The 16,361-nt window shown below is 47.3% G+C and overlaps 1 protein-coding gene across 16 annotated transcripts in view; it reads left to right on the top strand.

Moving 5' to 3' along the window:
* Positions 1-16,361, top strand: part of CACNA1D (calcium voltage-gated channel subunit alpha1 D) — a 479,329-nt gene that overhangs the window by 398,394 nt on the left and 64,574 nt on the right. For all 16 annotated transcript variants that reach the window (XM_073010048.1, XM_073010039.1, XM_073010043.1 and 13 more), the window contains 9 exons: positions 331-397; positions 1,131-1,278; positions 3,551-3,680; positions 8,459-8,518; positions 11,171-11,277; positions 12,919-13,006; positions 13,799-13,906; positions 13,998-14,050; positions 15,487-15,633. In XM_073010048.1, coding sequence (XP_072866149.1) covers positions 331-397; positions 1,131-1,278; positions 3,551-3,680; positions 8,459-8,518; positions 11,171-11,277; positions 12,919-13,006; positions 13,799-13,906; positions 13,998-14,050; positions 15,487-15,633 — 908 coding nt within the window. The remainder of the gene's footprint in view (positions 1-330; positions 398-1,130; positions 1,279-3,550; positions 3,681-8,458; positions 8,519-11,170; positions 11,278-12,918; positions 13,007-13,798; positions 13,907-13,997; positions 14,051-15,486; positions 15,634-16,361) is intronic.

Here is a 16,361-nt window from a genome sequence, read left to right as displayed (position 1 = left end):
CCCTGCCTTCATGGGGCTCACAGTCTGGCAGGAAGACAGGAGTGCGAGATGCGTTATCACGTGGTATGAGTGACCGCTGGCACAGGGCAACGACAGAGCCCTGGATGATGCTAGCTAACTACGACCGGGTCAGGGCTTAACCAGCCTTCTCCTCACCTGCCCTTAGGACTTCTCTCTGAAGCAGAATCACCATCTGGGGACACCCGTCTGTCCCTGCACACCCACGTACAGACGCAACTTTGGGGAGGAATCCATGCCCTATGCTGGACCGCCAGGGTGACTTTTCCCCTCTGAGTCTCCCCTTCTCCTAAGATGTCTCTGTCATCCTAGGTCACAATCGATGACTATAGAGAAGAGGATGAAGACAAGGACCCCTACCCACCTTGCGATGTGCCAGGTATGGTGGCAGAGGCCAGAGACGCTGGCTTTGCTGTGTGGCTTTGCTACTGCTCTGTGACCTGCTGAGTCTGCGGCCGGCCAGCCAGCCCAGCAGCGTGTACATGAGCTGCTAAGGCCACCAAGGCCGTGGGACCAGTTAGCTCCCCTTTTTCCCATGGTCACAGGCAGCATGTGTCACCCAAATTCCAGGTGATGGGGAGGGAAAGTGCAGGTGGGTCAGGGCAGTCCCAACTTCTGCTGGGAGACTGGTCCAGGAGACCCACCGGTGTTGGCGCTCACCTGACACTTTTACATTTGACTGGCACCTTTATTGGCTGATATGGGTGGGACTGTGGAGTTGAGAGCCTAGTTGCTGATTGAGACTGAAAGTCCCACACAGTTTCTCAGGCCAGGGTGAACCAGGAGGTTACTGGGGAAACAGCCAGATGCTGGGAGGTTGGCAGTGAGAATCCCAGCACCGCCACCTTTCATCTGTGGTCAGATCTTATCCTGGTGGGAATCTCATCATTCCCACAAACTAAACACGCTCACCAGATGGGGACACTTCTCAGCAACCCTCACCCCTGCACCACACACTCAGTCCACGTTCTGAAGGAGCAGGAGGGTTTTGATTCGTGTAAGCAGGTAGATGTTGTTAAAGTTTAAGCCAAATTTGCATGTGAAATTAAGAGTAATTCAAACCCATATGTAGTCTTTATTTCATGCCTATAAAAAAAGTATTTCATTTAAAGTAGGGGAAGAGGAAGAGGAAGAGGAGGAGGATGAACCTGAGGTTCCTGCCGGACCCCGTCCTCGAAGGATCTCGGAGTTGAACATGAAGGAAAAAATTGCCCCCATCCCTGAAGGGAGCGCTTTCTTCATTCTTAGCAAGACCAACCCGTAAATACTCCCCTTCTAGTCTCTCACAGCTGCCTCTTGCCAGTGACCCTACAGGTTGCTTGAGGGTGGCTCGGGTGGGGGTGAGGGGAAGTGGTTCACAGCCCTTTCTGAACCTGAGTGTCCCTGGCGCCCTCACCCAAGTCCCCTCCAACCCCTCTCTCCTCCACTGTGGCTCTTGCTCTCAGCTCATCTCTTCCTAGCTGCCTCCTTCCTGCAAGGGTGTGACCAGGTCCTGGGAGGAGCTCCATTCTAGATTCTCCTCCCTGCCTTCACCCCTGCGTGGAGACAGCAACGGGGAAAGCCTTGTCCACCTCAGCATATTCCAATTGGAGCCCACTGCTCTGGTGTTCCATGCTTCGGCCAGCCATGGCAATGTTTCCTAACGAGTGGATCTTCTGTTAGGATGCCTTGTGGGATGAGAATTTTTGTGACCAAGGTCTGCATAGCATCCTCATCCTCATAGATCCCCCACTTCATTGATCAGTTTTCCCAGTTGAGTTTTATCATCATAAGGTCATATTGCACAGTGATATTTTATAGGTTGTAAGTATTCAGTTCAGCTCTATGATAGCCTACTTAAAATAGCATTTCTCATGTTAAAATGATAAGGTGCTCACAAGGAACAGGGCAATGACTCACAAGTACTATAAGAGGAAGACGTGTATTTACTAGCTAGTTTCTAGGTTTTAAATCATCTGGGACTGAGTGGAATGCTAGGGGAGATAAATGGCTCCTGGAAAGGTTTCTAGAATTGCAGAAGTAGTTGCTGGCTGTCAGAGAACAACTCTGTATCATTCATTGGCCGTAGGGAGACACAGGTGGGAAGCAAGGCCTGCTGGCATCCTCAGAGATATGAAGATATGATGGTAGCTTTTACAGCTCACCACTATTTGGATGTCCTTTAAAAAAGAAAGGTTATTAAACTGATATTGCTGACACCTACAGCCGTGTGTGTGTGTGTGTATGTGTGTGTGTGTGTACATATACATATATATATATATATATGTTGAGAGAATGGATTTATTTTCACCCAAAGCCGCAAAGCACTCCTGCCCTCACTAGCTTGGAAGTTCTTCCCCAGACTCAACTGCTAACCACCTTCAGGTCCTCTGGGGGATACGCCCAGCATTAAATAGATCCAAAAGGCAGGACTTAAAGTGAGGGGTCACCTTCACATAAGGTTGACTCCAGTTTTGAAAGTGGAAAAATATTTTCAAAGGAAAACCTATCTGTAGGCTTATAAGCCTCTTATAGACTACAGATAGGTTTGTATACATACACACACATATATACTTTAGAATTTAAATATATACAAACATATTATATATATGTATACACACATATACTTTACAATTTAAACATATATGTTTTATGTATACACAAATATGTATATATATATGCATATATGTATATATACATATGTGTGTGTGTGTATATATATTTAAATTCTGAAGTCAAACATTGAGGGTAAGGATAGCCAGTTGCTAACAGGTGCAGGGCACATTGGGGACGGCAGCGAGGTTCTGATGGCCCAGAGAGCCGTCATTTGAGCCCAGGTGTTGGGCATGAGCTGCCCTCCTTTGCTTCATGAGACCACAGGACTTGGTGAGAACTCTCATGCTGGGCCATGAGATCCTTGCATGTTAGCAAATGATGCTGCAACCTTCACCTTCTGAGGACTGCTTGTGGGTCCACTCCAAACTTAAAAAAAATAATGATAACATATATTACAAAATCCGCAGACGGCCAGAGATGTCCTGAAGCCTCAGTTACTGCAGGCCCCTATAAATAGTATGAAATTGCACCTGCAGGACAAGCCCAGGATTCATCTCATTCTGTGTGAACTGTCGAGGGCAGACCTAGCCTCAGTTTCTTCTCTCAGTCAGGGAAGATAAACAGATGAGCTTCTTGTCATAGTGGAAAAACTTCAGTCATATAGACCTGGATCAATTCTGCCCCTGGCCTTACTAGTGTCACTTTAGAATTCTCTTATTAAGCCTCAGTTTCCCCATCTTGAGAAAGACAACAAGCCCCACTTCCAAGGACTCAGTGTGGCGCCCCTAGCACAGAGTTGACACACCACACGTGGTCCAGGGGGGCTGCTTTTGGTGGGCTTTGTGGGGCTGACAGGTTGCTCAGGTGTGCTGGAGAGAGGGCACAGCAGACAACTGCCCTCTGCCTGGCATCTTGCTGCACTGGCCCCACACTCTTAAGGACCCAGTGTGTTCCACCCTCTCTGGGACTGTTTCCAAGCAGCTGCTTTTCCCTGCAGGATCCGCGTGGGCTGCCACAAGCTCATCAACCACCACATCTTCACCAACCTCATCCTCGTCTTCATCATGCTGAGCAGCGCCGCTCTGGCCGCAGAGGACCCCATCCGCAGCCACTCCTTCCGGAACACTGTAAGTCCCCAGGGTGGGGCTCGCTCTGGGATAGCCCTGGCCTCTCTCAGGCAGAGGCCACTGTGGAGATGGGAGCTGTGGAGGCCCCTCAAGGTGACAGCTAGAGTAGGTCTTTCCTTCAGCTGGGGACGTTGGCTGTTTCCAGTTTGTAAGTGCCAGAGAGCTTGTGTTATAGCTGGATACATCTGAATGGAATCATTAATTTCGAACCTCATCTTAAATACTCTGCAGGAATGCTCAGTGAATTCAGGGAGCCTGCTTCTCCTCCTCTTTGCTCCCTACTGCCAATATTTAGGTCCTCCTTTCCCTCCCTGCTCAGGTTTATACTCACCCATTTTGAGATTCATGCTTCGTGGATGCAGGATTCAAACCAGGCATGCCACATGCCCAGGCTCTCTCGTTCAAGGTTGGGGGCAAGATTCCTATGTCATGTAGACTTAACTACACAAAACTGCTAGGCTCCACAACTGAGGAGAAATACAAGTTAAGGAGATGATAGGATGTCGAGTTGAGGTGTTCAGTGGAGAAGAACGTTAGGCCAGGTGCACTGGCTCACACTTGTAATTCCAGTGCTTTGGGAGATAGAGAGGAAGGATCACTGAAGGACAGGAGTTCAAGAGTAGCCTGGGCAACGTAGTGAGACCTCATCTGTACAAAAAATTAAGAAATTAGCTGAGTGTGGTGGCACACACCTGCCGTCCCAGCTACTCAGGAGGCTGAGGGAGGAGGATCGCTTGGGCCCAGGAGGTCGAAGCTGCAGCAAGCCATGTTTGCACCACTGCACTCCAGCCTCAGTGATACAGTTAGACCTTGTCTGAAAGAAAAAAGAATAATATATAATGAATATTAAAAAGTTTCTTCTCTGGGAAGATTTATTATAAAATACGTGATTATGTTATATATTTCACAAGTATCTCCAAAGGAAGTGCTAACCTTGGCCCCAGGAGCCAGTATTAAGTTTGAGTAACTTCATGAAGCAGAGTGCACCAGGCAGAGCCACTCAGACCCTTACATGTTAACTTGGCTGTTTACAATGTTACTTTTCATTGGTAGAATTAGGAATATGCAAAGGGTTATTAATTGGCTGGGCGTGGTGGCTCATACCTATAATCCCAGCATTTTGAGAGGCCAGGGCAGTAGACTCACTTGAGCCCAGGAGTTCAAGATTAGTCTAGGCAACATAGTGAGACCCCATCTATATAAAAATTTAAAACTTAGCCATGCGTGGCGGCGCATGCCTGTCCCAGCTACTTGGGAGGCTGAGGTGGGAGGATTGCCTGAGCACAGGAGGCTGAGCCTGAAGTCAGCTGTGTTCACACCACTGTATTCCACCCTGGGTGACAGAGCAAGACCCTGTCTCTAAAAAAAAAAACAAACAAAAAGAACTCTAGATTTTGGCGTGGCAGGGGTGGCTATCCAGTTAGCTCTCTGTATCCATGGGTTTGGCATCCATGGATTCAACCAACCACAGATAGAAAATGTTTGGGGGTGGCCAGGCATGGTGGCTCACACCTGTAATCCCAGCACTTTGGGAGGCCAAAGTGGGTGGATCGCTTGAGGTCAGGAGTTTGAGACCAGCCTGGTCAACATGGTGGAACCCCATCTCTACTAAAAATACCAAAAGTAGCCAGGTGTGGTGGTGCGCGCCTGTAGTCCCAGCTACTTGGGAGGCTGAGGTATGAGAACTGCTTAACATGGGAGGCGGAGGTTGCAGCAGTGAGCTGAGATCACACCACTGCACTCCAGCCTGGGCAACAGAGTAAGTGAGACTCTGTCTCAAAAAGGAAAAAAACAAAATATTTGGGGGAAAAATGTACTGAATTTGTGCAGACTTTTTTCTTGTCATTTCCTAAACAATTTACATGGCATTTACATGACCTTGGGTATCTTGAGAAATCTAGAGATGATCTAAGGTCTACAGGAGGATGTGCATAGATCATATGCAAACATGACACCATTTTTATATCGGAGACTTGAGATTTTGGGGTCTGAGAGGGTCCTGGAACCAATCCCTTATGGATACCAACTGTACTAAGAAAACAAGTCAAGGGACCAGGAGCAGTGGCTCACACCTGTAATCACAGTACTTTGGGAGGCCGAGACGGGCAGATCACTTGAGGTCAGGAGTTCAAGACCATCCTGGCCAACATGACGAAACCCCATTTCCACTGAAAATACAAAAATTAGCTGGGCGTGGTGGTGTACACCTGTAATCCCAGCTATGCATGGGGCTGAGACAGGAGAATCGCTTGAACCCGGGAGGCGGAGGTTGCAGTAAGCTGAGATCATGCCATTGCATTCCAGCCTCAGCAACAAGAGCAAAACTCTGTCTCAAAAAATCATACAAACAAAAGTACAAGCAAGTCGAGGGTTTTCTGTTAGTTGTCAGTTTTGTAACTTAGAGATGGTGCCCACTGACTGTGTCTATGTTGGAAGGAAACTTGCACCTAAACTGACTCTTGCTGCAGCAGCCCCACCTTAGCTGTGCAGCTTACTTGGCACTGAGGACCATTCAAAGGCAAGACAGCTAGAAGCAGCAGCCTGTTGACTCTCAGGCCTAGATATTATCGTGCAGTTTCAGATTATTACCAAGAAACCCAACCAGCAGAGGGAGGCTGGCGAGTGTGCAAGGCCATCAGGTGTCCCTGGCTTGCGGGTGGGCACCTTTTTCTGAGCATCAGATTATTAGAGAGTTTGGGATTAAGACACACCAGCACATCTGTGCCCCCAGGACTCTGTTGGGGCAACCAAGCCTCATGCTGTTGCTTCCCATTTCTGGAGCCTGGCAAGCACAACCTATCAGATTTATGAAACACGCACTCTGATATGAAGAGAAAAGGTACTTTCCCCATGGTGCGTGTTAGTGTCAATATAAAGAGGTGAGTTATAAAGAGGAAGGCACTGGGCCTGTCTTGATTTGTCCCCACAGATTAGGGTTTTTGTTAGAGAGGATTTTGTTGCTGTAGATGCCCCAATAGAAGAAAGACCTCTGTATCATTTCATCCCATCATAAAAAAAGGACACAAGGGTGGTGTTTGGGGAAAAAACAGCGTTAGGTGACAAACTAGGCCAGGAGCTAGTCTAAAATACGCATTGCCAAGGGATTAATTTACATGGGGGCTTCATGTCTTATTTTTAATTATAATTGCCTCTCCATAAGTTTATTTCCCTGCTGCCTTACCCAGAAATGTTACCGTTCTGCTTAAATAGATGTACATATGTGTATGTGTATTGCTTTTTAGATTCTGCAGTGTTTGTACGTTTTTTAACCTTAGCCGAATTCTTTTAAAAAGGAGAGTGAGAGAATGCAAGCCGAGTGAGGAAAAAAAACAGCTTAAATCTCAACTTCAGCCCGGGCACCAGGCTGCCTCGTAGACCCGTAGGCTGCAGTGTCTTTCTGAGCTACTTGATGCTTTCCACGTTAATATTCTCACTGTGACCTAGGAAGGAGTAAGGAGAAGGTGGCTGAGGCCTGGTAGTGCATGGGAAGGATACCTTCCATTGCCTGGCCAAGAAACTCTGTTACACAGGAGTTCATAAGTCCAAAACCAGAAACCATTTGGAAAATGAATACCCTCTGAAGAGAGGGACTGGGCTTGAAGCAGAGGTCCTCACCTTATTGTGACACAGCCCCCAGGTGACTCCTCTACCTACAACACCTCACCCCTGTGGCTCTCCACTGGCATACCCCAGGCCTACTCCTTGCTCAGCAGTGCCTGTGACTGGCGGCGTGGCCTATGCCTGTGTCCACTCCCTGCTCCCAGCAGCCACATCTGTTAAAGGATTAGGCCTGGGTGGTCTCCACAGTCCCTTCCAGCTCTGCTCTCTTCAGTTCTTTCAAAGCCATGGATCATAGTTGTCATGAAGATCAGTGGCCAAGACCAACTCGCCTTTGCAGATGAGGGTGCTGTGGTCAGAAGCTCTCTGTGAGCAGTTTTCTCGGTGGTCAGACTTCTTGCTGCTGGTCCACTTGCTTCCACAGCTCCAAGGAGAAGCAGGGACCCCCGAAAGGGCTAGCAGGACTCTGTCGACGGGATAATAGATGGTATTGTCACCAATGTGTATAGAGTTGCCTAGACTGAAAATTCAAAGACCAAGTCAGTCTGTTATTTGAGTGGGCCCAGCAAGGTTTTTAAAAAAAACCTCAGTTTAGAGAGAGCAGTGTTAGATGCAGAACGAGGGGCGGGAGGAAGGCAGTCTGTAAAACCATCCCTTGCAGACTTAGCCAGCCCCGCGCATGGGCGGGGAAGGGTGCTGACGCCCTGATTACACAGGCTGGAATGCAAGGGAGCATGTGGAAACCACTGGCTCTGACGGATGCCACTGCCATCTTCATTTATGCTTCTCCACCAATCTGATGCTCAGATGAAGGGCAACGTACTTCATTCAGCCAGAAACGCAGTTAAAAATCCAAAATGTGTATAAGCCTCTGATTTATCTGGTGCCACAAGTCATTTGTAGATGCAGTGCTCTCTGATGAGAAAAGCTTGTTAACAAAGCACTCTTAGAAATGAGCCTCTCTGCCTGTCCAACACACAAGACTGGGAAGCAAGTCAGGGTGAGTGGTTAAAGGAGGTCAGGATTCTCAAATGCTCTTTGGGAATGATGTAATTGACCAAAGTGGGCATTTACCAGCGGCTCTGCACTTACCTTCAGAATGGCGGGGTTCTCCTGGGAGGCTGGGTCTCTGACTGCATGGGGGGTTTCTGCCCATAAGCGTGCAGCTGTCAGAGTGTGTCTGAATGCCTTTTCTCACTCCCACATGTTGTGCCTTGCAGATACTGGGTTACTTTGACTATGCCTTCACAGCCATCTTTACTGTTGAGATCCTGTTGAAGGTAATGGATTTTCCTTGATCTTCACATACTCCACAGCAGCTGGAGCAATAATAGTTGCACTTCTTTGTTTGCCTTCCAGATGCTAGGTTACGCAGACTATGTCTTCACTGGTACTTTTGCATTTGAGATCATTTTAAAGGTAACAGGTTACCCGGCAGTGTGTTTAAGGGCTGCTCCTGTGTGTGATACACAGGAAAGAAGCGTGGAGTGCTTTTGATTTTTTATGGGTTTTTTGTCTTTTGTGGTTGAGCTAAGTTTTTTTTTAACCAAAGGATTTTTTTTTTCCTGTGACCATTACAACTTGTTTTTGCTCTTTCTTTTTAATCTTTGAATGCATGTAGGAGCTACTCTGGCTTCATGATAATGGTTGACAATTATATTTTGCTCCTTTAAAAAAATACCCTCTGGAATTTGTCAACTGATAACAGATATATCACTGTGTGTGAACTTTTTTCCACCCTTTCTGACATCAAAGTCAGAGGAAAAGCATTTATCCTATGAAGAGGATGTCTCTCTTTTTGTTTCTCTAACTGCACTGTGTTTTTGGGGACCTAAAATAGTAACACGCTATTTTCTTGCAATAGGATTTGCAAGATGACTTGGGTCTATTTGTGTTAAGGTATTTTCTGTCTGTTTTAATGGATGGGCTTACATTTACACAAAAGGAGCGCCCTTTGGCCGGGGTGACCTAAATGTACTGCCCATGCATGAGCTAATAGCTGCCATTGCTGCATGTGGTTTGCATACTGACTGTGAAGTCTGCCTCATGGGGAGCCCATTCCTCATGTGCTTAGAGTGCTGGAGACTACAGCAAAGCTCCAAGAACCTATCCACAACTGGCCAAGAACCAGAGGGCGTGGTTCCACTTTGGTTCTGGGAGAATGTGGCCCATCAGAACTGTCAGGGTAACCATCTCTTAGCAGGGAGACAAGCTGGGAAATGAAGACTTTCAACCATGGTTTTCTTTAAGCCATTGGGGGATTTTTTGTGTGTGCAACTCAGGCAAAATGTATTTTGCATTGGACTACTGTGGAACTTGGGCTTTTTACAAAATCTTATATAAAATGAAACCTCAATGTCAGGGAATGAGGTGGTTAGTTTTTTGAGGTTGGTTTTTAAAATTTTTTTATTTTTTGGTTCATGAAACAGCATAAAGTCAACCAACATCTGTTTACACCTTTCTTTAAAATCTTCTAAAAATTTGAGTTCATTTTCCTGCCTTTAAGCCGATGAATTTGGTTGACAGTTCTCCTGAGTCAGAGGTGTGCAGTGGGACAGTGACCAGCTCTTGTTGATGAGGCCTCTGTGGGAGGGCCTGTGGATGCAGAATGCACATGGTGGGAGTCAGAGGGGTGCCACCAGAACACTGACCAGCTCGGCTTCTGCCTCAGCTTCTTGGTTTTAGAATTTGACTTCATTTCAAAGTGAACGGGGATATGTTCTACTTAGTTTGTTAGCCTGGTTAATTGAGGTTTTATTTTACTCTCCACATTTTTAAGTTGTTAAATGAATATAGTTACTCATGGGCTTTGGGGAAAATTAAACACAGGATTATTTAAAAGGAAAAAAATGATTGTTACTTTTTAATTTCTGTAGAATTGCTTCACTGACTTATCTTCTGAGTCGTTCTTCATTTTGAAGCTATTTTAGAGAATGGAAAATAAGCTAAAACAAGAAGGATTCAGAAAATGGAGACTCATCCAGAAGTGTCTAATATCTGAGGCTATGGTTCCTGGTGGCCTTGGGGAGATTTGGAAGGCTGTTTGGTTATTTGCTTAAGCTCTGTGAAATTGCCATTTTTGTAGGTCAAAAAGGGTCGAACACTGGCGATTTCATAAGGTTCAATGTAATATTTCCCACCTCTACCTCTCTTATACCATACTTATCTGAGCCTTCTCTAACCCTTTTTGTTTTAAAATAAATAGTGAACTGTATATATTTTGCTATTTCTTACTTTGGGGAACTAAACTCTTTTTTCCATCAGCAATAGAAATCTCACTGGAACACCCATAATATGTGCTCCAGGTACATATGGCAGGTGAGCACAGAGTCGTGAGACTGGCTCAGGTGAGATGCCACCTGGCTTCCTAGCCATGCCTGACACATGTCATCAGACTTGGAGGAATTGCTAAAGATGGATGTGTCATTAAAGACCATTAGGAACAATAAGGGGCCTATGTGGAAAAGTGATGTAGGTTCATAGAGCCTGGGAGCCCTGAATTCAAGCCCCCACTGGGAAGGCTTAATTGAAACAAGGTAGGCTCTACCAGGGCCTCAGAGGGGCCAGAACCAGCGCTTTGTGGGAAAGTGAGCTGTCTGGGCAGCACTTACCTCTTGACGAATGTAGTCCTGTGGAGCCTCTCTTAGACAGGCTCTTTGGACATGCCAACAGTGTGTTCATATTTGAAACCTGTGATGGCTGTAATAAAGCCTAAATTGGTTTTTTTTTTTTAATGTATCCAAAATAAGCTGCCCCTTTTTGATTTTTGTTTGAACAAATTATCTGGTGGCTCAGCCCCATTGGTTTACATTTCTGACTTCTTAATGCACACTTGTTAACGAAGTCATACTTTACTCAAGATTTTGTAAAGAGCCCAGGTTTCTTTTCCTCTGGAGACAAAAAGTGGTAAATCACCCATGATTTGCTTCTAGATGACAACTTTTGGAGCTTTCCTCCACAAAGGAGCCTTCTGCAGGAACTACTTCAATTTGCTGGATATGCTGGTGGTTGGGGTGTCTCTGGTGTCATTTGGGATTCAGTAAGTATCCTGTGGTGTGTGCCCAGAACTGTTGGGCTGAATGGTTTATGTAAGGGATTTTAACATAATTGATAAAGGCTAGGCATCATTTTCATGATTATATTTAGTTATATAGGTTTATTTAATTTGCTCGCATTCCAGAGAGCATTGAGACAATTCATGTTTTCTTGTGGGTTGTGTGTGTGTGTGTGTGTGTGTGTGTGTGTGTGTGTGCGCGCCTGCTGCTAGGTTGAGCTTATTACTCTCTGTGAAATTTACTTTCAACTGAGGTAAAAGATGTCTTGACTGGGAGGGAGGGAATCTAGGTTCTAGTCCTGGTCCCTCCAAAGGCTGATTCCAGGGCCTTGAGGGTGTCTTCTCTCAGGAACCCTGTGCCCCTTTTATATAGGAGGGGCTGGGGCCAGGTGGCCCCTCAGTTTTTCCAGCTTGGATATTGAAAACTTCCTTTGATTTTCAGGATATAGAACCTGCTAGGACTTTTTCTTTGGCCTCTAAAATTTTTCAGCTAGGAGGGAGCCAAGGCTGAAAGTCAGGGCCCCAGGTCTTTTCCATGGCATTTAGCGATTTCTGGTGGGAACAGCCATTGCTGAGTACTGCTCGCCATCCCCGGGGGTGTGGGGCAGAGGCTCCAGTAGAGCATCAGGTGTGGCCTTGCTTTCTTGCTGACCTGTGAGCACTTCTGTTCAGGTGCTGAGCATAGACTATCCCCCATGTGAGCGCACATGCACACACATGCCCTCTAAGCTAAAGAGAAGTGGAAAGGACCTACCCTCCTAGGAAGACCAAGAACCTCTGCCTGGAACAGCCCTCTGTGGTCCTCCTCGCCTCCCACTGAGGGAGCCCTGTGATCATAGCTTGGAAGGCCACTTGCATTAACATCTTTGCAGCTCCTATTAACTCCCAGGCTGTTCATGTCCTCTCCAGCTGCAGTCTTGCCCACTTCCTCCTGAGCATGTGCTCTGGCCACACTCGGCCATCTGGGGTGCAGCAAAAAGCTGCATTCTCTTGTACCGTCTCCTTGTACGTGCTGCTCCCTCACACTGAGCCCCCCTCCCTATTGTCCTTGCTAACCCCTACTCCTCCTTTGGGACTCACCTGGCTATCACCACCCCCACCCCAGAGTCCTTCCCAGGCTCCTCCCAACTCCCATAGGTTGTACTCCCCTGGCCAAGCACACCACATTTACCCCTGTCATGAGCCACACTGGGTTGGAATTGCCCATCTCTCCACCAGACTCTGAGCTCCTTGAAGGCCAGAGAAGCCCTGGTGCCAAAGTGGTACAGCAGGCCTCCAACCTTAAACAGAAACAAACCATCTATGAAGCCTAAAAGCCAGTCACTACCTAGCGTTTACAGTGAGTGGAAAGAACAAAGAGAGTTCATGAGTTGTGTGTCTGCCAAGGTTAGCTGTGCACCTGTCACCTCTGGGAGTGCCATGGGCTGGGCTTGGGAGGCACTGCCTCGTGTGGGCAGGGAAGAGAGGTCGCTTCTGAGTCACGGAGAGAGATCAGCCCAGCACCACATGGATCCCATGCTAACTGTGCAGGGATACTAAGGTGAAGATCCAGTGAAATGGTGAATCTCAAAGCATCCTGTCCATTTCTAACATGCTCTGCCTGCCATCTTTCTGCTCCTTCCCTAGATCCAGTGCCATCTCCGTTGTGAAGATTCTGAGAGTCTTAAGGGTCCTGAGGCCCCTCAGGGCCATCAACAGAGCAAAAGGACTTAAGGTTTTGATTCCTCTCCTCCAGGCTGGGCTGGCTTGGGTTGGGGTTGGCTGTAACTACTGGCTCTTCTGGGCAGAGCTGAGCTGAGGCCTGATGGATTTTTAAAGTGGGTTATAAGGACCTTTCTAACCAATGCACCCACCTGTGCCAAGTGCTAATGGCATGTTAAAAATTATGATTTATTTTCTTTATTTTTGGCAATTGAAGATGTTTTTCTTTATAATTGTTGTTCATTTATTACCTTTTTATTAGTAGTTCTTTGTGTTTACTTTAATCTTTCAGTTTTCATGTAGACTGTATAAAAGGCTGCTGGGTTTCTATATTCCTCAGTCATTTATAGGGTCCATGTGCCCATGTGCCAGGCACACTGCACCTGTAGCATTTCTTCTTTTTCTTTTTCTTTTTCTTTCTTTCTTCCCCCCCCCCCCCCCCCAAAAACAGAGTCTTGCTCTGTCACCTAGGCCGGAGTGCAGTGGCATGATCTTGGCTCACTGCAACCTCTGCCTCCCGGGTTCAAGTGATTCCCCTGCCTCAGCCTCCCTAGTAGCTGGGATTACAGGCGCCAGCCACCATGCCCAGCTAATTTTTGTATTTTTAGTAGAGATGAGGTTTCACCATGTTGGCCAGGCTGGTCTCAAACTCCTGACCTCAAGTGATCTGCCCTCCTCTGCCTCCCAAAGTGCTGGGATTATGTGAGCCACTGCGCCCGGCCAACACAGAAACTCTTGGCTGATGTTAGCTCACCTCGAGGCCAAAATCACAAAGGAGAGTCACATGTCTCTGCCCTCTCTGCAGCACGTGGTCCAGTGCGTCTTCGTGGCCATCCGGACCATCGGCAACATCATGATCGTCACCACCCTCCTCCAGTTCATGTTTGCCTGTATCGGGGTCCAGTTGTTCAAGGTAGAGGAACTGCATCCAAGCATAAAACTCAGGTGGATTTCTTTAAGGAGAAGCCTGCATTTATTTGACTGCCTGTCTGTTTTGTATCCAGGGGAAGTTCTATCGCTGTACGGATGAAGCCAAAAGTAACCCCGAAGAATGCAGGTGAGCATCCTGAGAGTGGAGTGGGGAACTTAGAAGAGCAAATAGCAGACTTCAAGGATTCACACATGTTGGCACATCAGAAGTTTTGGTCATGAAATAAAACAGGCCTGTGTGCTCAACTTGTGGGTGGATAGATGGTGTTTGTTTTTCACTGAAGTGAAACTCACGTAACCTCAACCGTTTTCAGTATACAGTTCCTTAGCATAGAGTATCCGCGGCATTGTTGTGCAACCAACACCTCTGTCTAGTTCCAAACTTTTTGTCATCCCAAAAGAATGGATAGATGGCTTTTGTGGTGGAGAATCTATAAATGGCGGGAGTTGGGGGAACCCTGAAATAACAATTATGAAATGCCCCAAATAGCTTCCATGACAGCCATGTGGATGATTTCCCCAAATCAGAACTTGAAACTCAACTCTCTGGTGTTCGGGAGCTGGCTCCCTCTTCTGACAGACTTTCTAGACTTCCTCTCTCCTGGCTCCTGTTAGCTATGTCTCGGCCATATTTCCATAGACAAGAAGTGGCAGAGGAGAGACAAGGTGGGAGATATTCATGCCTCCCATTCCGGGATGTCCAGTGACCATGAAGGCAGTCATGGAAGCCATTGCCTAAAGTTTCAGACTATGCAGAGGCCTGTGTCTCCCCACCCGTGTGAGACGTAACTGACTGGGCTCTGGCTAGGCTGACTGTGTGCGTACATTGGTTTGGGGTTTATTTTAAGCAGAAGGTGCAGTCAGAGAGCGCCAATTGCAATTTGGCTGTGTCTCTGCACCTCCAGAGGCACCATTCATGCACCGTTCATGGTGTCCCTGGAGGTGAGCAGCCTAGCAGACACAGGCGTGGGGACGCTGTTTCTTCCCTCTCGAAGCCTCTGTGTCTTCATTTATAAAATAAAGATATTGCACTTTATCTCTTCAGTTCCTTCCAGAAATGAAGTTCTGGGAGAAATAATTTGCCAGAAATAATGGAATTCTTTTGGAAAGAAATTTGGGAATGCCATTAGTAAGAAGAGAAAGGGATTTGATTAAAACTAAAATGCAGGAAGAATATACGTGGGTTTGTTTCCTAGAGCTTACAGAGTTCTCTATGGCCAAGCTTTGATCCTTCAGAGCACGCCTCAAGCCCGTTGTGTATGAGACACACTCACCGTGCTGTGGTTTTTATCGGCCAACGATGTATGCCCGGTGCCTGCCTGGCTGCTCTGGAGAATACACGTTGCACTGGTAGTTATTCAATGGTTATTTGAGCTGCAAAGTACGTGAAATGCAAGGGCAAGGAGAGGAGAAACGGCGCTGGTGTTATGCTCAGCTGTGTGACTGGCAGGCGGACTGAGCGTGACCTGCCTGGAGGTGGGATCAGGGCAGTGTGTCCAACTTTATGCTGCTTCCATCTGTCATGTGTGAAGCCAGATGACCCACACCTGTTTTATTCTCCAGGGGACTTTTCATCCTCTACAAGGATGGGGATGTTGACAGTCCTGTGGTCCGTGAGCGGATCTGGCAAAACAGTGATTTCAACTTCGACAACGTCCTCTCTGCTATGATGGCACTCTTCACGGTCTCCACGTTTGAGGGCTGGCCTGCGTAAGTACGGGGAGCACACAGTCTTGTGCCCAGGGCTAAGCCCTCCCTCCTGGAGTCAGTCCCATTTCTGTTCTCCAGGGTCGCAGGCTTGCCCTGTGGCTTTTTAACCTTGGGCCACTTCTCAGTCATTTCTTGACCCATAGGGCCTCTTTCTGTGTAGTTGGATGATTTGTGAAGCAGGGTTGGTAGAGGTGCCCAGCAGCATCTCTGGGTGGGAGCAGGGAGGCCTGAGATGCCTCAGTCCTGTGAACTCCCATTGGATGTCAGGAAAGCTGCCATCTGCTGCTCCCAAAGAGGCTCTGGATGGTGTCCCAAACCATTCATTCATTCACTCCTCATACTTTGTACTAATGTATGCCAGGTGCAGACAGTTGCTGTTGTGCCATCTCTTTTACTGAGCACCCACTTGCTCATTTACAGACCACGCTGTGCAGAGGCTTGTGTCTCCCCATCCATTAGAGATGTCTAACTGGGCTCTGGCTGACTGTGTGCTTAGATACCAGCTCCATGCAACATGGCGTGTTAGGCACTGTGGAGGAAACAGTGTCTAAACATGCTTCCTCGCCTCAAGCCCAAATCGAATCAGTGTCAAGTGGTCAATCTAGGCAGGTGGTCTGGTGCGTCCTAGATGTGCAGAACAGGGTCCTGAAGAATGGCTAGGATGTTGATGGGTAAAGTAAGAAGAGCAGGTAAGGAGAAGTTAGAATTTGAAAGGGAGAATCCTCTGC

This window comes from Chlorocebus sabaeus, chromosome 22 (assembly GCF_047675955.1).
Source record: "Chlorocebus sabaeus isolate Y175 chromosome 22, mChlSab1.0.hap1, whole genome shotgun sequence".
Lineage (NCBI taxonomy): Eukaryota > Metazoa > Chordata > Mammalia > Primates > Cercopithecidae > Chlorocebus > Chlorocebus sabaeus.
The sequence above is the reverse complement of the archived record's forward strand: the minus strand, read 5'-3'. Positions and strand labels throughout refer to the sequence as shown.